This window comes from Centroberyx gerrardi, chromosome 6 (assembly GCF_048128805.1).
Source record: "Centroberyx gerrardi isolate f3 chromosome 6, fCenGer3.hap1.cur.20231027, whole genome shotgun sequence".
NCBI lineage: Eukaryota > Metazoa > Chordata > Actinopteri > Beryciformes > Berycidae > Centroberyx > Centroberyx gerrardi.
In genome coordinates, this window is record NC_136002.1 from 6,628,841 (window position 1) to 6,652,049 (window position 23,209).

The 23,209-nt window shown below is 45.8% G+C and overlaps 1 protein-coding gene and 1 non-coding gene across 6 annotated transcripts in view; both read right to left on the reverse strand.

Annotated features, from left to right (window-relative positions):
• Nucleotides 1-1,952: 1,952 nt before the first annotated feature.
• LOC139927479 (eukaryotic translation initiation factor 4 gamma 1) overlaps nt 1,953-23,209 on the reverse strand; it is a 45,022-nt gene continuing 23,765 nt past the window's right edge. For all 5 annotated transcript variants that reach the window (XM_078284059.1, XM_078284058.1, XM_078284057.1 and 2 more), the window contains 22 exons: nt 21,523-22,572; nt 21,045-21,133; nt 20,660-20,861; nt 19,971-20,104; nt 19,513-19,638; nt 18,948-19,358; nt 18,593-18,739; nt 18,087-18,320; nt 17,834-17,938; nt 15,022-15,315; nt 14,647-14,758; nt 14,422-14,536; nt 13,501-13,814; nt 12,775-12,902; nt 12,311-12,483; nt 11,200-11,325; nt 6,417-6,498; nt 5,667-5,765; nt 5,162-5,296; nt 4,021-4,102; nt 3,425-3,565; nt 1,953-3,171 (listed from right to left, as the gene is read on the reverse strand). In XM_078284059.1, the coding sequence (XP_078140185.1) occupies nt 2,990-3,171; nt 3,425-3,565; nt 4,021-4,102; nt 5,162-5,296; nt 5,667-5,765; nt 6,417-6,498; nt 11,200-11,325; nt 12,311-12,483; nt 12,775-12,902; nt 13,501-13,814; nt 14,422-14,536; nt 14,647-14,758; nt 15,022-15,315; nt 17,834-17,938; nt 18,087-18,320; nt 18,593-18,739; nt 18,948-19,358; nt 19,513-19,638; nt 19,971-20,104; nt 20,660-20,861; nt 21,045-21,133; nt 21,523-22,572 (4,481 nt within the window). In that variant the 3' untranslated portion in view covers nt 1,953-2,989. The remainder of the gene's footprint in view (nt 3,172-3,424; nt 3,566-4,020; nt 4,103-5,161; nt 5,297-5,666; nt 5,766-6,416; nt 6,499-11,199; nt 11,326-12,310; nt 12,484-12,774; nt 12,903-13,500; nt 13,815-14,421; nt 14,537-14,646; nt 14,759-15,021; nt 15,316-17,833; nt 17,939-18,086; nt 18,321-18,592; nt 18,740-18,947; nt 19,359-19,512; nt 19,639-19,970; nt 20,105-20,659; nt 20,862-21,044; nt 21,134-21,522; nt 22,573-23,209) is intronic.
• On the reverse strand, nt 18,804-18,882 carry LOC139927497 (small nucleolar RNA SNORD66). Its single transcript, XR_011785347.1, has one exon. It is a non-coding gene; the product is annotated as a small nucleolar RNA SNORD66 (small nucleolar RNA).

Below are 23,209 nucleotides of genomic sequence, written 5' to 3' on the forward strand. Positions count from 1 at the left end.
GCTGACCGCCGAGTTCTGTCCCTCCACTTGCTCCGCACCTCAGTTTAAACACATCATTCCACTTGAGTGCGTGCAAGTGGGCCTACACCGGCCCGCTGTGTGCATAGTGACAGCTGGACAACATCGGACTCCATTGAAAGAAGCTGAAACTTAGGCAGTGGATGAAATTACAGTGGCTTTATACCAAGCCCCGAATTACAATGGGGTAACAAAATGATATAGTGCTAAAGGATTCAAATCACTTCACAATCTGGCACGATGCAGATGTCTAATTGCACCATATGTGTGGAAATAAAACACGAACCACAATGGGGGGACGATACCAAAGGATCAATTCCCATGTTATAGTCAGCTGAAAGGTGGAAACGACTGCAGCTTTCAGCTTTCCAGAAGCCCTGTTGTGTTTGTCGCTGTTCCAAGACCAGCGCGGCTCTAGGCTGTTTGTCCATCGCAAACTTAGCCAACTAATTATTTAGCCAAACACTGGAGTTACAAGGATGACCTAACATGAGAAGGCTTATGTTCTGGAGTTCCCCAAGAAGTCCAGCACTGCTTTTCTTTCAGCGTTGAAGCCCAGTCTGTGGGAAAATAGGCACACTAACATCTTTTAGTCAAAGGAAGCTGCACATTGGTGGCTCCAAATGGCAGCGAGAGGTAACCGTTTGAAAAATGTACTTTAATACCCAGAAATCCTGCAAGGTGAGGTCAGTAAACTGCACACAGCACACTCATGTTTACCACAGGATGCCAATGGGATGAGAGAGGATCTAATGTTGGTGAGCCCAGCTTTGGATTTCACTCTTAAGTTTCAATTCGTCCTGTGGGCAGAGACAATTTCCCGCTAGTAACCATCAACACCATAACACCAAAATTTCATTTGGGCAAATAGGGAGAATCTACAGTGTCTCAGTTAGTGGGGATGGGACGCTTTTCTCTGTTGTAGCCCCACTTTGTGATTTAGGCTGATAAGATGGGTGGATTTTTACATAAAAACCATGTCTAGTGCAGCTTTAAGGGAGAAGATTTACTACATAATTAGTGCAGATAGACCTCAGACTGCATATCACCACTTTATTTTCAATGTGTCCCCCTCACCAAGTATTAATGGTAGCAGAATGAAACATTTTAAATCTATCTAGCCTATAGAGACAGATTGGGTTTAATGCGATGACAGTAGTTACTTTCTGATCCCTCAGCTACATGAAAACAAAACCATGCGAGAGAACAGGAGCCGAGCGACAGACAATAAAACCACACCAGTGCAATTTCTCAGCAGCAGATACACACAGCTCCGCTTCCTCATACCAGCAGACAATTACCGTACAGTAGAGGTGTTGAGCTCTATTGTGTGGCCAAACAGAGGAATAGGTGCATTAGGGGTCAGAGAGGCTAAATCCCACGTCGATGTGAAACCCGGCCCCCGTAATCTGCCGTCACAAAAGTATCACAAGTGTCGCTTTTTCTTTATTTGCAATGTTCTTTATTATCTTTTCCAGTTTTTGGATGTGAAAAGAGGCATTAATTTTCTTTAATTAAATATCTTTTTAATAAAGTAAAGCAAAAAAGTATTTACAAATTTTCAATTAAATCGTAATCAATGACTCGGGGGTGGATAATTACAAGCACCTTCTGCCAGCTGAGGAGAGAAAAATATAAATACAGGGAAAAACTGCCACTTTGTTTCAGAGAAGGGGGGAGGGGGGGGAATTACATGGCATTACATTAGCATTTTTTATCTTTGAAACAAAAAAAAAAGAAAGAAAAAAAAAGAAAAGAAAAATCCATCATATATATTTACAGAACTCTCCTGAAATGCATTTCCACTCGTGGAAGCAGAAAAGGCCTTAGGATCTGTACTGTTAAACTTGACTCGTTTATTTTTTTTTCCTTAAATTCCATTTTCTTAAAGTTGATTTTTCTCTATATACTTTTTTTTCTTCAAGTTTCCATAATTGTATCTTTTTAAAATCTGTTAGCGGGCTTTGCGGGAGGGCTCGGCCGCGTCGCCCTCGCTCTCACTCTCCCTTTTCCCAGCAAGGGTATGTTTTTTTTTTTGTTTTTTTTTTGTGTTTGAAGCGCAGGAGAAAAAAGTTAAAACAGACACACATCAGAGGGTCGGGGGGGCGGGAAGCATCGTAACCCCCCCAGCAGCAAAAAGGTCAATGTCCGTCGCCCCTCTTCTTCTTCTTCTCCCTCCGTGATACCGTCCTCGTAAAAGTCTACGCGAAATCCTCAGGAGTTCGGTCCGGCTCCCGTCTGAAATGTCCTTTAGACAGCTCTCGCCATGTCCGCTTTTCTTTGTATTTTCTCGATTTTATTATAAAACGCACACTCCAATCATCCGACACCCGGGGAAAAGGGGAAACGGAAAAGCTAAGCCACCTACACGAGCGTCACGTAGATCGCACGCCGCACGTGCGACGCCGCCATGATGCGAGGATGAAAGTCGTCAAAAAATATAGATGTGAACAGCCTCTTTAAAGTTCATCTGTTGGGGACTTTTTTTTTTTTCCTTTTTTCTGTCAGTAAGCAAAATGTCTTGAATAGTGTTGCCGTGGCGAGGAGGAAGCCATTTTAAAACAGGAGATAAAACCTCAAAAAACACTGAAGGAAACGGCATCATCATCCCCCGACGGCTTGTAACGCTTCTCAGCATTCTCTCTCTCTTTCTCTCTCATCTATTCTCTCAGTTTAATCATTTATTTTCATTTAGTTCATAAAGACATTCGGTAGCGCAAGAAAAAAAAACAAAAATAAAGAAGAAAACAAAACAAAAAAAATAATAATACGATCGAACGTTCGATCCATGATACAATCTCTCCCAGTTGAAGAATTTTTTTCTTGCTTTTTTTTTTTCTCTCTGTTTATGCAGAAGGATTTTGCTGATTCAGAGTTCCCCTGAATCATCCACGAAAACATTCGGTCTTCCCCGCCGGACCTCGCTCGATCCGCCGGTCCCTCCCGGCGGTCCGGGGGGAGGGAGGGGGTCCTAGCTGTTGTCGGACTCGTCCTCGGCCTCGCGCAGCCAGGTGAAGAAGGCGGTGACGGACTTGAGGGCCACGCCCTTGCCCTGCTGCTCGGCGGGGTCTTTGCTGGACTCCCACTTGTAGAAGGCCTCCTCTTTGATCACGTCCTCGTCGTAGAGCGTGTCGAAGAACATCCGCAGCAGGTCTGGTGGAGGGAGGGGAGATGGGTAAATATACAGATCTGTGGTGTGAAGCCATTGGCCTAGATAGGAACAGACTGACAGCCATGCAACCAGGGTTGACGTTGAAGTTGAATTAAAGACTTTTAAGACCTTTTTAATGCCAATTCAAGACCAATTTCACGCCAAAAACACAAAGTGCCCCTGGTTTTCACTCTGTGGGTCTAGTGTGTATCGGTCGTAACAAAATGACAACATGTGGTTGTGTTCGCCACTCACTGGCAGGCTGCTCCATCTCCACCATCAGGGCCTGCAGGGCGTAGAGCGCCTGCAGCTCCTTCTGCTCGTCCTTCAGGTACTTCAGCAGCAGCTTGGCCCTCTGGTTGATCTGCTCACTGTCCACCTTGTATGGGGTCTCGCCTACAGGGGGGAAATATGAGTGCTTGTTAATGTGGGACCAATCCACCCGAGTTCACATTGACTTGACCTGCTGTAACTGTTACACTGGACGATCTGGGCCGAGAAGAACAGAAAAGAATGGCAGAAAAGAGTCGCTGCAACAAATGTCCACTAACTCCATACACTAATGCTATATTTTCCTACTTGTCATTCATATATTTAGATTAACATAATACATTTCCATGAATATATTTCTACTTAATATGTTCTAGTGTTGTAATTGTTGGTTATGTTTTCTACTCAATATTCTATTAATATTCTATTTTTCTTTGCTGTATCTCGTGGCTATTTGCCGCTGCAACGAGCCAGTTTCCCCACTGGGATCGCCAACGTTCTGTCTCATCTCCGTCTGAGCCCGAGTATTCATAGGGTTTTAGAGTGAGGATGAGGAGGGTGGATGGTGCAGGCTGACTCACAGATGATGGCTGACTGGCAGACGCAGGTCATCAGCGCTCTGACAAACATGTTGGAGGAGGTCTGCTGCTCGTCTAGGTTGGCCTACACAGGGACAGATTCATTCACACACATGCAGAACACTGGTGGCAGTCAAGTCTTAGCAGATTTAGAATTCAACTGTAGAGTGTGATCAGAAAAAACAAACAGTAAATTGCAAGACAATGTTGGTTTTTGAGGGCCTGAAAAAATTATTTCCCTACTTGTTGGGCCAGTATTTTCCCTGTCTAGGATAGCACAAATTTCCATTAGTGCCAAACTTCTGGCAGAATGCGGCCATCCGTCCAGCAGAGGCACGTGTTAATACCACAGCTCAGTAATCTGCCAAGCGGCAGCAGATGCCTCCTGGCTGGTTGTGTGGGCGAGACTTAACACTGTGCTGCTTGCTTTGCTAAAAACAGCAACCGCTGCCAACTTGGTGACTGTCGCTAGATCTGGCAAGTTTTCTGACCATGAGTTTATTTCTCAAAAGCGAGTGGGAACAAATCTAGCTACTTTTGCAGACCGCTGGGAAAATGTGAAAGTAAATGTGAAAGGAAAAATGAGAAACTAGGCAACAAATTCAGGTGTCTGCAGGTCCTGTTGTGGTTTCTTTGCACGCTGTTCATCTTTAATAGGATGAAAGTTTTGTCCCCTCTTCTCACATTTCTGTCCTGGATACACTTTGCTGAAATTTGCATGAACTCTAAAACTGATGTGGCTGATGCCACTAATACGCAAAAGAATATGACATGGAAGACCGAGAGTCTGTAGGGTTTCATTCCAACCAAAGACTACAGCAGCTGATTTCACTGATCAGTTCCTCCTCTCTGGTTGAAGGTGTGCTAATCAGTGAAATCACCTGTGTGGTCTTTGGTTGGAATGAAAACCTGCAGACTCTTGGCCCTCCATGGCACATGGTGTCCCATCCCTGAGATATGATGTCATCTGGCCCTGACGACCCATTTTAATCCAGGAAAAATCCTCAATTTGTCCTCATGGGGTAGAATGTGAATGGGACCACATGGAGATGGTATGAAGATGGGAGTGAAATAATACTTTTGTGTGCCCCAAACCCTTAAGTTCCCTCATCGTAGGGAACTCCACACAAGCGGGAATGTGTACCTCGACCCAGTCAAAGATCCTCTGGTCGTCTGCCTTGTCCTGGATCAGTCTGTCCAGCTGCTTGGTCAGCTCCGCAGAGCTCAGCTCCTTCTTCTTGCTCTTCTCCGACTCATCGCCCAGCGTGAACTCCACATTCTACCAAACACCACAGAGACACAGACATACCTCAGGTTACCTCTCTATTCACTATTGTTTGGAATTTTCGCGATGCAGGAATTGGAATAGGAATTGAAGTTTATTCTACTGTTGCATTCATTGTAAGTCGCTCTTACTGGATTGTATGAGTTTCAGCTAAATGCCTAAAACATGAAATTTAATGCAGATGTAAATATAACATCCAAATCCTTCTTTATTTAAGTGAGAAATATATTGCTCTCGTCAAGTATAAAATGGGCTAATAATAATACCTGGATTGTTAATTCTTTGATATAGTGAGAATATTAGAGGGGATTTCCTCTATAGATGGTGAGTGAGTGGAGCAGGTGAGTGACCTCTGAACTCTGACCTTTTCTGTCACAAACTTGTTGACGTCCACATCCTCAGGAAGGAAGTCTTTCCAGCTGAGGCCCGCGTCCCTCCACATGGCGCCCACCTTTTTATGGCTCTGATGAAAGAGACAGAGATGGTTGTAGACACATTCACCAATCAAACAATCGTTCATCATCGCCACTGATGATGACATGATCTCAAAACGTAACTCAAAAATCATACATATAATATGATATCTATAATACAATGGTAAGATGTAGGGTTAGATGATATATTGGCCTTTTATTAAAAATCAGATATCGGCCAGTGTCATCCAATATGATGGATATGATGCAGTTTGATTGATTACAGATTTATTGTAGAATTGATCAATACTACTAGTTGTCACAGAGAAGCTCTTTGAATGTGACACTTTGTTCGGATTACACGTTTCCATGAATATGTATTAATATCATCATCATCATCATCCTCCTCCTCCTGGGTTTCAGGAGACCTTTAGCGTCTTTATGGTCTAAATGTTGTTCTTTCAGGCTTTTCCACCCTGCCAAGAATAAAATTCTGGGGGAAACACTGAATACTTCCAATTTTTTTTTTGTTATGAAAATGATCAAATTTAAAGATACTGAATAGCATAAAATATCAGCTACTGGAACTTAAATCCAAAAATATCGGTATCAGTCTTCAACATTATTCACAAACCCATACTGGTCAAAGGAATATACTGTTTGAGATAATGTATGTTAGTACTGAAGATATCAGCTCTCACCATTCCTTTGCAGAGCAGGGTGAGGACTTGGACCAGCAGGACTCCAGCTTGGCCCTGAGGGATCAAAGGCTTGGAGATCTCCCTGCAGGGGGGCACAGGGCAACACGGGTCAGACACATCAGATCACAACAGACTAAAAAAGGTATCTCCTCTTGCAGATTGCCCTTCCTATTGTGTTGAGGCAAGGCCGTAGCCATGGAGTCAACATTGGGGGGGACCAAATCTGCTGGGAGGTCCGGGGGCCCCCCCCCCCAGAAAAAAATCAAAATTTGAAAACTCATTTCCTGCCATTCTAAAATATTTAAAAATAACACATGGGATGAACTTTTTATTTATTTTTTACAATAATGTCTAACTAGTCCGTACCCGGGGATGCGCATAGTTGCCAAAAAGGCGCATAAACAGCGTAAATTTGTGAAAATGGAAAAATCAGCTCCGTCAGTCCCTGCCTATGCCAATGCTCAATGCCCATGTGCAGTTTGAGAAAATGGATGCGGACAGACGGACGGACGGACAGACAGATAGAGATTTCCTCATTCTATAGTAGGATAGTGTATTGTATTACATTGCTCTGTTTTTTCTTTTTTAACTTTTCTTGTTTCATTGTATGTAATGGCAGAGATTAGGGATTAATAAAGTACAACCATAACCATAATCATATAAACAGAAATCTATGCATTGTTATATGAAGACAAGTCCAGATATTGTGGCCAAGGTTTAGCAAATTGTTGTTTTTATTTACATATTTACAAGTAAACTTGGGTGGGCAGCAGGGGCGTTTGCTCTGCTCTCCTCTCATTTTCTCCTCTCCAGCCCTCTCTCCTCCTCTCCTCTGGTCCTATATTCTCCTCTCCTCTCCAGTCATCTCTTTTCCTCTCCCCTGCTCTCCAGTCATCTGTTCTCCTCTCCTTTCCTCTGCTGTCTTCTCCTCTCCAGGTCTCTCTTCCTCTCCCCTGCTCTCCAGTCCTCTCCTCTCCTCTCCTCTCCCCTGCTCTCCAGTCATCTCTTCTCCTCTCCAGGTCTCTCCTCTCCCCTGCTCTCCAGTCATCTCTTCTCCTCTCCTTTCCTCGGCTCTTCAGGTCTCTCCTCTTCTCTCCAGTCATCTCCTCTCCTTTCCTCGACTCTCCTCTCCTCTCCAGGTCTCTCCTCTCCCCTGCTCTCCAGTCATCTCTTCTCCTCTCCTCTCCTTTCCTCGGCTCTCCTCTTCAGTCATCTCTTCTCCTTTCCTCTGCTCTCCTCTCCTATCCTCTCATCTCCTCTCCAGGCAATGACATGTGTTTTGACTTGCCATTCTTCAAGCAAAGGATCCAAAGGCCTTTTTGCACTTATCGTTGACACCGATAAAAGAATGGCATATTCCTTCAAGGTCCAGTCTGTCCAGTTTCTCCTGGTGCACATGACACATGGCCACATTATTCAGCCTTGTTTGACTCATCGATGATCTAAGCCATGTCTTAAGCCTCCTCAGGGCACTAAAACAGGCAGGGTTGGGCAGTGGTGGCCTAAAGGTTAGAGAAGCGAGCTTGTGACCGGAAGGTCGTCGGTTCAATCCCCCGGACCGGCAGGATAAATCTGGGTGGGGAAAGTGAAAAGCAGCGCTTGCCCCTCCCTCATTACCACCACTGAGGTGCCCTTGAGCAAGACCCTTAACCCCAACCGCTCCAGTGGAGCTGCTCAGTGGCCAGCAGATCAGACTGTGGTTGTACTGGTCAGCTTCCAGGTGTGAATGTGTGTGTGAATGTGATCAGGGCGTTCCTGAAAAAGAGAGCATTGCTCTCAGTGAAACTCCCCTGAATAAATAAAGGTGAAAAAAAAAATAACAACCTCCTCTCAGCCTCTGCAGAGGCAGGGACGACCAGCAGAAGCCTTACTAAAGCTTCCACCTGACTGAAGAGACCTCTCACCTCTGGCACCATTTCCCGAATAATGCTAGAAACATCTGAGCTCGTTTGATATGTGTAATTAGCCCTAAACATGGCCAGCTGCACCTGCAGTAATCTTGAATTCAATTCAGGATACTCGTCTACCACCTTGTCCATGTCTCCGCGTAGCAGCACATTTTCAGGCTGCTGCAGCTTGTGGAATCCAGCTTGATCAAACCTCTCTATGAACTGAGTATTCACTGTGTCCAAGGCGTTGTAGAATTGGGCTCTGTACAAAGACTGGGCATCCGGATGGATATGGGCTGCAGCCTGACCGGTGTAACGCTTTGTAGGTTTGCGGATATGAGGCATCTGAATAGGTTGTAGGTCCAACTTTGTTGCCATAGCAGTTGCTTTTGCGAACAAGACATCAAAGTGCTCCTCCGTTCGCTTGTCCTGCATGCTTGTTTTGACATGGTCCACAGCCTCCAACATGCCTGAAACGGTCTGTTTCCTAAGCTGCAGGGAGGTGTTCAGGCACTCCAACTCCCCCATCAGGTCTTCAGCCATTACAAGGCCGAGCACAGTGTTCCCTTTTAGAAATGTTCCATGAAGACCATTGGCCTTAGTTGAAGTATCAGATGAGCTGCATGATGCCATTTCTTCAGGGGCTGTCAGCACTGACTCATACTGGCTGAGAACTGAGCGGATGGCAGGGGTGCGAACAGTCCACCTGGTGGGACAGAGAGGTTTCAACGAGGTGAAACCATGCTCTGATTTTGCGATTTCCTGGAAAATCACCTTGAACTTGCCAGATTGATTAAAGAAGCCCCCTAATTCATGCACCAGACCCATTGAATCTCTTACTAGTGGAGAGGCTATACAGGCAGCCTGCGTAACTAAGTTCACGCAGTGTGGACCACAGTGACAATACATAGCCAGCGGTTGTTCTTTCCTTAAAATGGCTTGCACCCCCTGCAATCGTCCAGCCATGTTTGCGGCACCGTCATAGGTTTGTCCTCGAAGTTGGGACAGAGGAAGGCCTAGACGCATCATCACATCACATGCCATCTTGGCTATATTTTGCCCTGTCGTTGATGACACTTCGTAGAGTCCCAGGAATTCTTCCTTTGGTTGTAGATCTGCATCTACAAAGCGCAAACATATTGACTCCTGCTCAACTCCTGATATATCCTGGGTGCCATCAATGATAAGTGCGAACTGGACCACTGGCATTGATGTTATTTCCGACACAATTTCTTTGACGATTGTATTGCCCATCAGCTTCAAAATTTTGTTTTGCATTTGGGGACTGGTGAAATCAAAGTGACCTTTCAGCCAGGTGGTCAGCTCTGCATCGCCCTCTGCCTTGTACTTTAGAAGCTAAGGAGGGGCTGTAATGGAGCCAAGTATAATCTTTAAACCATTTCTCCTGAAAGTAGAGTGTCTTATTTGATAGGGTTTGACTAGGTATGACATTCACATTTGGCTGATTTGGGTGAGGTCCAAGCTCCTCCCCTCCCTCTCCTGCACCTTCATCTTCGCCTGCCTGTCTTCTCTCTCTCTGTCTGTCATTGTCTCAAACTCACTCTCCCTGCTTGATTGTATTATCCGAAATACACATGAGAAGCCATACTTAGAGGAATATCTCAGCTTAAATTAACATTAGGATTAGACTGTTGTGATGTCATTATTCGGTCTTAACCATCAATATTTGCTCCTTTTCTCACTCACCTCCATGTCACCTACTCTCCCTGCCCTGTCGGCATCCTCATGCTCTCTCTCTCTCTCTCTTTACTCTGAACGCACCAGAGTGAACACGAAAGATATATTATCAGTAAACAAGTGGTGTTTCTTTTTTCATGATGTTCAGGAATGGATTACTAACCATTTCTGATCTGAATGGCAATGATTATTATATCAAGAAACATTGACTCATCTCTTGTACTACTGTATACTTCTATCATCTGACTGGTACTCATTTTCTCACTGCTCTCAACTTACTTTTCTTCTTTTCTGAGGCTGCCCAAAAAACTGACGAATGTCACTGCCACCCTTCCTCTTGCTCATGATGACACTTAAAGCTGACTGTAATAAAACTGCTTGCACTTTAATCAAACAAACACAAAAAATTATATTTATCATAAGCAAGTACAGCTATACAGTATACTATACGAATATGCAATAAATGAAAGCTACTACTGTCTACATAAATTACACATGCAGCGCAACATAAATGATTGACACTTTACTCAGACTTCACGTGGGCTTTCTGACAAATGTAATGTAATAAAGACCTTAACGTTAGTTGAATATGCCCGTGAGCACCATTGTTGGTCGCTGGGTGAATGTGTGGCTAATTAACTTTGCAGAAGTGTGGAGATAGGTCTGGCTATGTGAGACTACTTTCCAGGTAACTTAGCTATGATAGCTAACGTTAGTGATGGTTGATTGATTAGCACTCACAAATCGGCCCGTTTTCACCAAAAACATTTGTTTCCAATCTAGGAACCCATCGTCTATCGGTCTGACGACGATTGGACTCGTACAAAATATTATTTATTTCCACAATTACAGTTCCAGCGCAAAATGACATTGATTGTACCTACCCACAGCGGTCGAGCAACGGCTTCTGCTGGGGTACGGCAACACCACTTGGACAAACCACACGCAGAACTGCAGTAATACTAGAACCGGTAGTAATAATAATGCCAATTTGTTAAATTTAGTTATGATTATGATTACATTTGCTAATGATTCTTTCGGACGGCGGTGCGTGGTTGCCTGTCGTAGCATAGCAAATTTTTTTATTTGTTTACATCAATATATTGGGGGGGACATTTTGAGCATATTTGAGGGGAGGATGTGTCCCCCCCAATATATATTATAATTACGGCCTTGTGTTGAGGCCTGGGACTGACCTGAAGAGCTGTCCCATGGGGATGCCTCCCTCGTGGAGCATGGGGGTGATGAGCTCAGCCAGGTACAGCCAGATGTGGGGGATGTCTATGGCCATGTCCTCAGCCACCTCCAGGATCTCCTGAAGCCTGGGAACACACACACACAGCGCATCAACTTCAAGGCTTATTCAAGGATTAAGCAATGCAAACCAGTTCGATAGCTCAACAGCTGGGAAAACAATGTAATATGAAACCATACAGACACTCTCAGATAGAAACTGACTTTTTTATCTACCAACCACTGTGGTTCAAAGCTTTCGCAATTTCACTGATTGCTTAAAAATAAATTATTCACCAGCCAATGCCAGCATTTCCCTAGGGGCTTGAGTTAATTTCAAATCCTGCTGATACTCAAGTCCTAGAATCATAGATTTAAAAAGTGGATAAATGTATCCTGATGAAAGAGATAAATAATCTAAACCTAAATAATATAATCTTTTGTTGTTTTTCTTCATTTATTTTATTGAAGCACAGTTGAGCTCAACCCCAACTTACAGACTGACACCATTCATGCACATTGTAAAATGCATTTGAATTGAGATAGTGAGCTTAAAACTGACTTTTTAAAAGTAGTCAATCAATTTGTATTTTACACACTGTTAGCTTTTGATTTAGGCTATTTTTGGGCCCTCCATTTTTAAATTGATTTAGAACTATGGGGATGTCAGACTGTTATTGTGCTGTACTTATTTGTCCTTATCTCAGGCTTTTGATAAGGTATAATGGATAGAGATGTGTTGATCAAGTTTATTTCAGGTAAAAACACAAGGAATGACTTAGCAAGGCTTTGCCTACTGAGAGCGTTGTTGTTATTATTAGTAAGAAACAGCTGGCGAGGATACTGAGAGCTAATGGGCTCTACTGTCGTCAATATGCAGACTGGAGGGAGGTTATAGACTTTATAAAGGATCTGTATCAACACTTCCGTGAGACTTGATCTACAACATCACATCAGAAAAAGCCTTGGTCCTGTTGCACTGGCTCTTGGCTATATATAATAACTTATTTTGTGTGTACGTTTTATATCTATTCACATGCTTTTTGTGAAGTCTTGTGAAGGCTCCATACTGACCCTTTGTAGTACTGCTGTGTTGGCAGGCCGCCGGTCTTGATGAGCTGGTGCAGCAGCAGGCCCATGTGCTCCCTGGCGATGGTGCTGCGCTCCAGCGTCGACTCCAGGCCGTTCCGCACGAACACAAACAGCAGCTGGGTGCTGTTCATCTCCTGCACACACTGCAGCGCCTCCTGTTGGGACGGAGGAGGACATACACACAAGGTTAGAAGGGTTACAGTATAGCTCTGGGAGGGAGCGAGTATCTACCTTATTCACACAGTGTATACTATTTATGTCCTACTCCTGAATTTTAAGTACAACTTCAAGTACAACTTTTTACCACTGTCTCCCACATAGTGCTTCTCACCCAGAGTATGACGTGAATTAATTATAGCCGCTGTGTGAATAAGGCAAAAAGAAGTTTGTTTTGGTGATTTGTTTTCTTTTGCTTTGTTCCAGAGGAATCGAGTATCACTGTGTACCTTCATGTCGTTGATGTGGAGGTACTCCTCGATGATGGCTGTGGACTTCTTTTCCAGCTCCTCCTCGGTCAAGGCAGGCTTGGTGGGGGTCTGGGGAGGTGGAGGGGTGGGAGCTGACTCCCGCTTCACTGTTCATACACACACATACAGAAAGAGGAGTTCAGAGATTGGTCAGAGATAGACCAAGCAGATGCCGACCACAATAATCTGTTACATTTTGATCACAAAAAACAAACACAATTCCAACACTTTAAATCTAATTGATGTACACTCACAAACATGAGTACAAACTTGATTCCCATAATTGTTAGAACCCCTCTATAGAGCTCCTTATATAAACCCTCATACTTGCCTAAGTATAAATCATGGTTCCACCAATATGTGTTTTTGAAGGCCAATACAAATATTTTCAACTGAAGCTTCCAATAATCTATATTTTGTACCACTTTCAATATCTTTTGACCATTTTCATGGGGAAAATTTTCAGAAAATTACAAGTATTCAGTGTTTCCCCCAGATTTTTATTCTTGGCAGGCTAGAAAAGCCTCTGAAACAGCATTTAGACCATCATGGGACACTAAAACTTTCCATTGAAACCCAGGATCATGCATAGTTGTGTGGAATCTCATCAAAATTTCATATTAGAATCCATTCAGGTTAAGGGCTTCCCACAGAGAATCAGTGTAGTATTGATGATATTGTTTGATTACATAAATAAACACCTACCATTCTCTTTGCTCCTGGCTCGGTCTCTGCTGCCCCGGTCCCTGTCGTCGGTCATGCTGGCTACTCGGCGGACGGGGTCGGCCGACCCGCGGTGCTCTCTCTCCCGGCTCCGCTCCTCATTCTCCCGGCTGAAGCTGCGCTTGGTGACCGTCATCCGGTTCCGGTCGTCCCGCCGGTCGTCCCGTCTGTCATCTCGTCGGTCGTCCCGTCTGTCGTCCCGTCGGTCGTCCCGTCGGTCGTCCCGTCTGTCAAAGCGGTCGTTGCCGCGGTCGGAGCGGTCGAACCGGTCACCGCGATCTCGACTTGAGCTGTTTCTGTGGAGGGGCGGAAGTCGGGGAAACACTGAGTAATCTACTTTGAGTCTAAACCCCCCAAAAAAACAAGAGTCTAAACATAAAAAATGAGCAACAACAAGTACAGATTTTGTACAGTTCCACAGTGCATTTGTTGCTGCACAGTTTTGGCAAGGGCATACAGTTCTTTCTGAACACACCAAGATGGTTGTAGGAGTTGTGTGACAATTCACAGCTGAGGTGTGAGATTCATAGTTAACTTTTAACAAGAGAAGTTTTGCTTCCTTTTATAAGATAGCGCTCAGTAAAGAGATATTATTTGTAGAAAATGATTTTCACAAGTGCTGTAAACCAAGATGAAATGTGATATCGTCCAGGTATAGACAGAGTCCCATGACTTCCCATGAATTTGTCTCTTGATGACCACGCTGCTGTGGCAATAACAGCAAGTGAAAAGAGATATCCCATGATACCCCCAAGAGCATTACAGCTTATTATAATGTATACGTCATTGTGGATACATGAACTACCTGAATATCACTGTTTAGCATAATTCTTCACTACTTTCCCATCAAACCCATGTTGTGGAGTGTGAAAGCTGCTGCTGGGTGTTCAGTTGTGTTCTCACCTCTGAGGCACTCGTCTGTCTGAGTCCAGGGAGGAGCCTGAGGAGGAAGCAGGCTGCTGCAGGGCTGAGAACCTGTTCAGAGTGCTGGTGGCCGGACGGCCGCCTGACTCCGAGCCTGGGGATGGAAATACATGTTTAACTCAGTTTCACGGTGCTTTCCGGCTCCTCATGACATTCAATTAGATATTGCTTTGGTATGTAATGGTGTTACTCAGGGGCACCTACCGGCATCTGCAGGCTTGGCACTGGTGCCGCCGCTGCTGCCTTTACCCCAGCTGCCCCATGTGCCTTTACCGCCGGGGGCAAGCAGCTGGTTGTTGAAGTCAAGTACTGGAGTCTATAGAAAAAGAGATGGTTGGTTAAAGCCATACTAGCTAAACAGACTGATTTAAATACTCTAGAGCTGGGGTTCTCTAAGGTCTTCACACCTCAGAGAACTAAACTTGAATCAAGTAGCTGTGAGTCCCAGATGACCCCCTAACAGTTCCCATGCCTCGCTCTAAAAACCATTTATGCCCCCCTTTCCACCTGGCATTAACATGGATCTTGTATCTGGGTTACATGATTTACATTGATGCAAAAGGTGAGTCCATCCCCTACCTTGGTGATCTTGCTGAGGCGGGAGGTGTCGATGGGTCGGTTCTTGGTGGAGATGGGCACCGTGTTCCAGCCCTCGTCCTGGGGAGCGCTACCGCGGCCCGGGGTGTGAGGGCCTCCGCGGCCCCCGGGACCCCCTCCACCCATCCTGCCCCCTGGGCCTCCGCCCGACTCCTTCTTGGAGATGAAGGCCTGCTGGACCTTCATCTGCTCCCTGTGCTCCTCCAGCTCGGCATCTTTGTGGATCTGGTCGATGGTCTTGGGGCCCTGGTCGCCTCGCCTGGGCACCCAGTTGTTCTGGGGTTGGAGAGAGAGATGGTGAGTACAGGGTAGGGGTGGATGAAATGGTGATTTGCCTTGACAGGGATCCCCATTTGAATCTTACTATTCATTTAATTCATGAGAGGAAGCTCGGCAGTACTCGTTTACCTTTTGAAACTGGAATAAATTAAAACAAGTCTGAAAATCTACTTTTCCCTATCTTGATGGTTTTCCTTAAGTTATTCTTTTACTTGCATCTTTTTTTGTTGACATATACTTTTTTTGAAGGCTGCAAATGGAGTACTATAATGTTATTTGGGTTGTACTTGACAGTAACTTGTAGCTTAGCCTTAGTAAAAAAGAATGAAAAATGTTGGGATGCATATTGTGAATCATGAAAATATCTCAAAATAGTCTGGTCGGGCTTAATGTTCCAAAGAATTATTGACAGGTTCTAGAGTTGACCTAAACTGCCTAAAGTGTGCTGAAGTATGCCTTGATTTATGAGAAAATTAAAAGAATTTTGTTTTGTGAAATTTGTTTTAATAAAAAGGGCAACATTGGCTAATAACTCCCACTATGGTGTGGCGAGTATGAGGTCGACCAGAGAGATTAGAATTATAAATGATGAGCAGACAAACGCTCTCCTGTGACTCTTCACTGTTCTCATCAGCTTTTGCACAGAAAGGAAACAATAAAAGTGTGTGTGCTTCACTGTAAACCTCATTGGCCAATGTGCTGACTCGGACCAGCTGATCTTGCCTTGTAAAAACACCCGTGACAGCAGGTTTTGCAACACTGTGGGCGGGACCGGGAACCAATCTACAGGACTCCTGCATTCTTTCAGGGAACAGAATTTTGCCAGGAAGCCGAATTCATTATAATGCCACTACACTGAACTGGCTTTATAGTCCAGCACTGAAATAAGAGGGGGAGGCTAAAAAAACAAAGAAAAACAGCCCAGTGGCTTTGGAGTCAGCTAAGGTCATTTGGTTAGCTACTCAGGTGAAAATGTCATGGGCAAACATGCATAAAAAATACATTCCACTAAACTACATTTCCCAGTTTCATATGGGAAATTACAATGCCACACAAACATCACTAACCCTACTACACAGATTATGCAACATCTTTTCAACAAACTGAAACACAGCCACAAAATGTAGGCAGAAATGGCATGCTGCTAGAGGAGATGGCCGTGAGTGTTGCTGTTTTACAGCCTCCTGTCTCAGCCAATGGCACAGAGTAGCTCTGCGTTTGGGAGCCACCCTGCATGAAAGAGCTGAGGAAGACATCTCTCTCATCTCTCTTAGCCCGCCTTGGAAACCCACACGGGCCAGGGCTGAACATTTACGCCATGTGCACAAACACAAACGCCATGCATGAACACTACAGGATATATCAAATAATATGCTGAACATGCCCATGCAACAAAAAGGCTAATGATTAAACCTTGGGGGATGCTGATGCGTCCTAACCCTAAACAGGAGGGTGTTTGGTGAGCGACAAAGTGTGAAATTTATTCATAGTATTCTCACATGCATTTGCTACAAATATGGTGCATTGCCCTCAACACTAATGGCTATGGTCAATTGGCTACGGCTGTTTTATTACAACCACCTGTCCATTAACTGCAAACATCTGTTGCTGGCCAGCCAACATGGCCGTGAGGAGACGCAATGAAGCAGCACAGAGACCAAGAGACCTCCTCTCATTCTTATGTCACTAGACCTCACTGGTAAGTTAGCAAAAACATTGACTTCTTTTCAGAATACAGGTAGTGTAAGCTAGGGTTGAACTCATGAGTTTGACGATATTGGCCTTTTATGAAAAATGTAATATTGACCAGTTGTCCACCTCTGATCTGGAGGCTTGTCCGTGGTTTTCAAGACTAACAGTCTGTAAAGCCTGTAATGAAACCTGCTTCACCCTGCCTTAATGAAATGCTAACCCACCTAAAATAATTTAATTAGTATGACTTTCAATGGAGAGTTTTAGTGTCCCATGATGGTCTGAATGCTGTTTCAGAGGCTTTTCAATCCTGACAAAAGTAAATCCTGGGGGAAACACTGAAGACTTAAATTTTCTGAGCATTGGGGATAAACCAATATCGGTCTTAAACAGGGTTTCAGTCTACAAAACACTTGGATTATGTTGCACAAGCTGTTGGGAATAATTTTATGGTCATTTTTTGTCCTTTTTGGAATTCTAAATAATGAAGCTTTATAGGTCATACAATATCATTTAATTAGGCTATTGATTGATTGATGTATGTGTCATATTTTCTGCCAGACATTTTGGTCAACGATATATTTATTTGTTGGACAACTGCATGCTTTACCAGCCAAAAACCAGCATATATCGGCTAACGGAAACCCTGGTCTTAACCTAGTGTGAGCTGCAGACACAATATTACAGCCCTTTGCAAGGCAGTCCAAAACAATGAGACAAGATGGAAGAGGAAATAGAACCAGATGAGTGACTGTCACCAGCAAGTTCTCCAATTTATGTATAAAAAGTAGCGTGTGTGTGTGTATGTGTGTTTGTACGCTACCCGTCGGAGGTCCAGCACATCCTGCAGCATGAAGCGGATCCTGGAGGAGGTCTTCCTCTCCTTGATAATCTTCTCCATCTGGGTGAAGTACTGGTCCATACGAGGCTGAGGACAACCAAGACGGTTTGGTGAGCGTATGTTTCAGTGTGTTAAGTCACTCAATTGGCAAGCTGAAACAATGTAAACCATATCCAAACTTGACAATTCCACTAGACCTAACCATTTTTAAACATCTCCTCTGTGTGTGTTGTACCTTGGCCTTCTCGAAGTCCAGGTCCTTGCCGATGGTGGACAGCAGTCTGCACAGGCACTCCAGGGACTCCTCGTCGTGGTTCTTGAGCAGCTTTACGATGCAGTCGTGCATGATGACCTCGGTCAGCATCTTCAGCTTGAACAGCTCACCGATGAACTTGATGTTGCCCAGTGAGCGCCTCCTGGCCTGGTCCTTAGACATCTCCAGCTCCTCTCTGAGCTGCTTCTCCTCGTCCTGCCGGGACAGAGAGGTCACGGGAGGGAGCGGGACACGGGTTAAGGCACGTTGGCTTACATTGGAATTTCTGGTGAATTTATTCCCACAGACCCACAGATTCCAACACTAAACATCAGAAAATTGGACCAAATTGGATCTTAACGTAATGGCTCAACTTCTTCCTCCCAAAACACGGTCACCTTCCAATCCCTCCCACCACACTTCCAAGTTTGACCATCAACTCGACTCCCTTGACCCTCCCATCAATATATTCTGAGGCAGGCCCATACCCCTGAGGCAGCGTCCAGCTCTTTCTGCTTCTTCTCAAAGATCTCATCGTCATCCTTGTCCTTCTCAAACTCTTTCTGGCAGCGGTTGAGTAGCAGCTTGCGGAAATTCACAGTGACTCCCGGCTTATCTGTGGTGGGGACTTTCAGCTGAGGAGAGCAGAGTAAAGGGACAGTTAGGGTACAGCTGGATAACTTGGTTGAGAATGGGTGGCTCCTCAGTTCCTCAATCCCATCACTTAATAAGTCAGTGGCCCAGACACGTGGCACAAATTAAAAGGTCATCCCTGGAGCATGGCAGGGGCATGCATAAACATCAAGCTCGCACACATAATTTGGCGTCTTGGGCGGCACTTACCCCCATAAGGCAGCGGCACATGTTGGCGTAGGCCACCGAGAAGTTTGGCTCGGAGATGGCCTTCTCGAAGATGAGGTCTATGACTCCTTTCAACCTCTCCTCTGTGTCTATGGTCAGCTCTGTCACCTGCTTCATCAGCTGTTGGAACATCTGCGGGGTCAGCTTGTTCAGGATGCTGCGAACGCGCTTGAACAGCTCCTGGGTCTTCATCAGCTCCGGATCGGTCTCCTCGGGCTCCTCCGGTCCGCGGGTGCGGGCCGGCTTCTTCGCCGAGGGCTTCCAGGCCTTCTCGGCCTTGTTGAGCTGCACGTCGTCGTTGAGCGACATGCTGGTGATGATCTTCCTCGGCTCTTTCCTCTGGCCCTGCTGGGAGCGACGCGGCCCGCCGACACCGATGCCCATGCCTGGAGGCTGGAAGGGGGGATGGGAAGGGAAGGACAAGGAGAGGAAAGAAGGGGTGAGAGGATGAGAGACAAAATTTCAGCCGAAAACATTTAATTCCTGCACTACAATCTTCAAGTGCAGAGTTCTTGTATCAAATGAACATTTGCTGAGGACAGCTTACTGGTCCTCTGCCTCCTCCTCCCATGCCAGGCCTGCCAAGGTTGGCGAAGGGGGGTGTGAAGTCAGGGCCGCAGTTCATCCCTGGTAGACGACTGGGGTCCAGTTGACGCAGAGGGGTCTTATTAGCCTGAATAGAGAGCAACAAAGAGCAATGGAGGGATCACAAAAAATAAGTGGAAAGAGGTACAACTTCACTCAAATCTCAGATGAATTAAGTGTTTCTATGCTGGCGATTCATAAAACCCATTATAGTTTAGTTACAATGCTGCAAAAATGTCTTGCCAAGTTTTCAGTCACAAGCACCTTGATTACATCCCATCAATAGTCCTGTTGTGATCAAACACCTAGCAAAACATAACTTGCAGTATATTTCATAGTTTGCCTCTTTCTTCATTCATATAAGGGCCAGACTGTGTATGATCAAACATATGGCCATGACTTGTGTCTGAATGGCTGTACCTTGTCTAGTACAACATCACTGATGGCTGGCAGACCCTCAGGCTTGTTCATGCTGGCAGAGATAAACTGGAAGCCCAGGAGGAACTCCCTGTCGTATTGCTTCTTCTCCTCTGGGTTGATGGGCTTCCATTGTTCTGAAACAGGAGGGGAGAAGAAATGTGTGTGAGTTCAGTTTGCCAGTCTGTGGAGCAAAAAGAAAAAAAACCTGACATAACGAAGAACCAAAGCCTATTAAATGTCGCCTTTTTCTTGGGGGGGAAGGTAAGCTTACCCTTTTAAGGATCCCCACCCAAGCCCAAGAGCTGCTCAATATCACTCAATACCAATAATTTAGAACAGGAATTTGGGCTTTTGGTGTGTGAGTCTGCAAAGTATACTAATTTTCGAGCTTTTTACTGCGTCATGAGAGGGCAAAGTGTCATGCCTAACACCGCCTCTTAGCTGCTCTTAGCGTCTTATGGCTTATTGCTTAAATATCACAAGCAGCGTTGAACTCACATTACTCATAACTTTCGTTTCACAGCTCAGTCGGGAGAAATGCCACTCCCTCGTTTTCAATAGTGCGAAACTTAACCCTAATTAGTCAGCACACAGCCAGCTCATGAATATAGTAAGTGAGATAAGATCATAGTTTAAACATCATTGCCAGTCCAGGGTCTGCTGAATGGGACCAAGGTCCAGGGACCCACCCTCTTTGTACTGGTACTTCTTGTCGGTTGCGGCCGACTTGGGAGGCTCCGGCTGAATGTTCTCGGCATCCAGTTTGTCCTCCTTGTCCTCCCAGGTGAGGTCAGCCTCCTCTGGGGCAGGAGCGACAGTGGCAGGGGCCTGGGCTTCTGGTGCTGGGGCGGCGGTCGGCTCGGGCTCCGGTGGGGCCTCCACCACCTGCTCCTGGGGGAAAGATGGTAGGGAAGGAAGGACGACAGAGAGCGATGGGGGAGGAAGATTAGTGCAGGGTTCCCAGTAGAAACTGGCCACCAAGTGACTGGGAGGGTATGGGGCAGTCTTAAATGAGTGCACTCATTGAAACAGGCAGGTCGAGAGTGGAAAACATACAAACAAAATCACACACACCTCTGTAAAGGCATCCAGGAGGTCTCCCACGGCCTCCTTCTTGTTCAGCTCCTTCATCTTCCTCTTTTTCTTTGGCACGGACACAGCAGCTACAGGAAGGAAGACAAACACAATCAGCCTTAGATGAATGCAGAGAGTCTGAGCAATAGCACCACAAAACTTCAGTACTGATTAAGGATTTGTCCCAATTTGTGCTTTAGAAACTATTATGGCAAAAAGCGAGGCAGGAATAGGAATAGGAGAAGTCATATTTGCAGACTGCTTTTACTTTTATTATGGTCTGTATTCTGTTTCTATTCTTGGTTTCATTATTCTGCATGTTCGCCCTTTTGTATTTTATTCTATTTTTTCTCCTTTATTGTACATGTTTTTAATTCATTGCTCACATTTTGATGTATCTTGGAAAGCATGTTGTAACTGTTTTGATAAGTGCTCTATAAATTAAGGTTATTATTATTTAACAGACAGACAGACTGACCTTGCATAGTAGTTTCTCCAGGGGCGGGGGTGGCTGTGGGGGGAGGGGAGGGGTCCTCCCTCTCCTCTGCTGTGGGAGGGGCAGGGGTGGGCGCCGTTTCCGGGGCAGCGCCAATCGCGGCAACTGTCTCTGCGGGAGTAGGTGTCTCCCCCTTGGCGACAGGTGGCGGCACTGGGCTGTCCGCCTTGACGTCCAGGGCGACTGGAGGAACTGTCTCTTGGACCGCGGGCTGGGTGGGCGCTGCCTGGGCGACGGGCGCGGACGCTTCCTGGGCGACGGGCACGGGCGCTGCCTGGGCGACGGGCACGGGCGCTGCCTGGACGACGGGCACGGGCGCCGCCTGGACGACGGGCACGGGCGTCGCTTGAGGGATGGGCGCGGAGGTCGGCTCGACGAGTTGCTGGACGACGTCGGGTTCAGCGATGGGGCTGTCGTCGCGTTCGGCCGTGCTGACGCCGGGGGCCTCGGGGTCCTGAGGGGCTGGCAGTGGCAGGCCGTTGGGAAGGCGCAGCTCTTCGGGCTGGGCGATGGGAGACTCCAGAGGGGCCTCCGACTGACTGGGTGGCAACGTGACCGACGGCTCCGCCTCTGCCACTCCGTTAGCAGCGGAGGAAGAAGCAGGGGGCGCGTCCAAAGAGGCAGTCGCAGCTTCCGCTTTAGACTCCTCCTCTTTCGCCTCTTCCTCCTCCTCCTTTACCTCCGTGTCTTTCTTGTCCGTTTTGTCTTGCGTGGCAGGGGCGGGGACGGGGTCGGGGATGGGTGCAGGGTAAGCTGGCACCTCGGGCGCCAATGGCGGGGTTGGAGTGGGTTCCCTGGGTGGCGGGGGGGCATCCATCACGTCAGCGACGGGAGCGACGGGAGCGCTGGGTGGGGGGGTGGGAGTAGTGTCGAGAGGGGCGTCACCTGAGGAGGCGGGCGCGTCCAGGGGGAGAGAGGGGGGAGGGGGTTTAGTGTTTGTGTCAGAGGAGGTAGCCTCTGTAGGGGTGGGCTCACTCTTGGTAAGTTCAGGGGTCTTTGACAGAGGAGGAGGTGTAGGCTTCCCTCTGTCATCTGGGGGGTCAACAGTCACATGATGAGGAAAAGGAAATTAGACCACTGACAACCATCTTTCACAAAGCCAAATTTTAGATTTTTTCATGCTACCTGGAATTGTATCTAAGAACAATTTAAGCTGGCAAAGCCTATTTCTGATTGAACATTGGTAATGAAAGCTCTGTAACTATAAATGGGCAGTATATGAAAAAGGACAACAGGAAATAAATTAAGGGACATGAAGTCAAACTGTGTTTAGTAAAGCAGATATGATGCATACTGTACTACTAACCTGGTGCATTTAAGATATTTCAACACTTTTTAAGGCCTTAAATTTAGATATTTTAAGATATATTTTAGGACCCACAGATATCCAGAGAAATGTTAATGTATATACCTCGTCCCTATCAAATAAAGCAATAAAAAAAATTTTATGTTTCAGAAGCCAGACTTGTTGAAGCAAAAGACGTCCTCTGGCTTGCAAATGAGCAATTTCCTCTTCATTTTAGTCAATTTTCCTCCTCTACCATCTGTGAGTTTTGTATGATATGCGTTTCATGTCAACCAATTGTACAGCTTAGTAAGCTTGGGCGGTACCCTGGGTGTGACTGTGTTCATATCTCTGTGTGTGTGTGCGTATGTGTGTGTGACACTT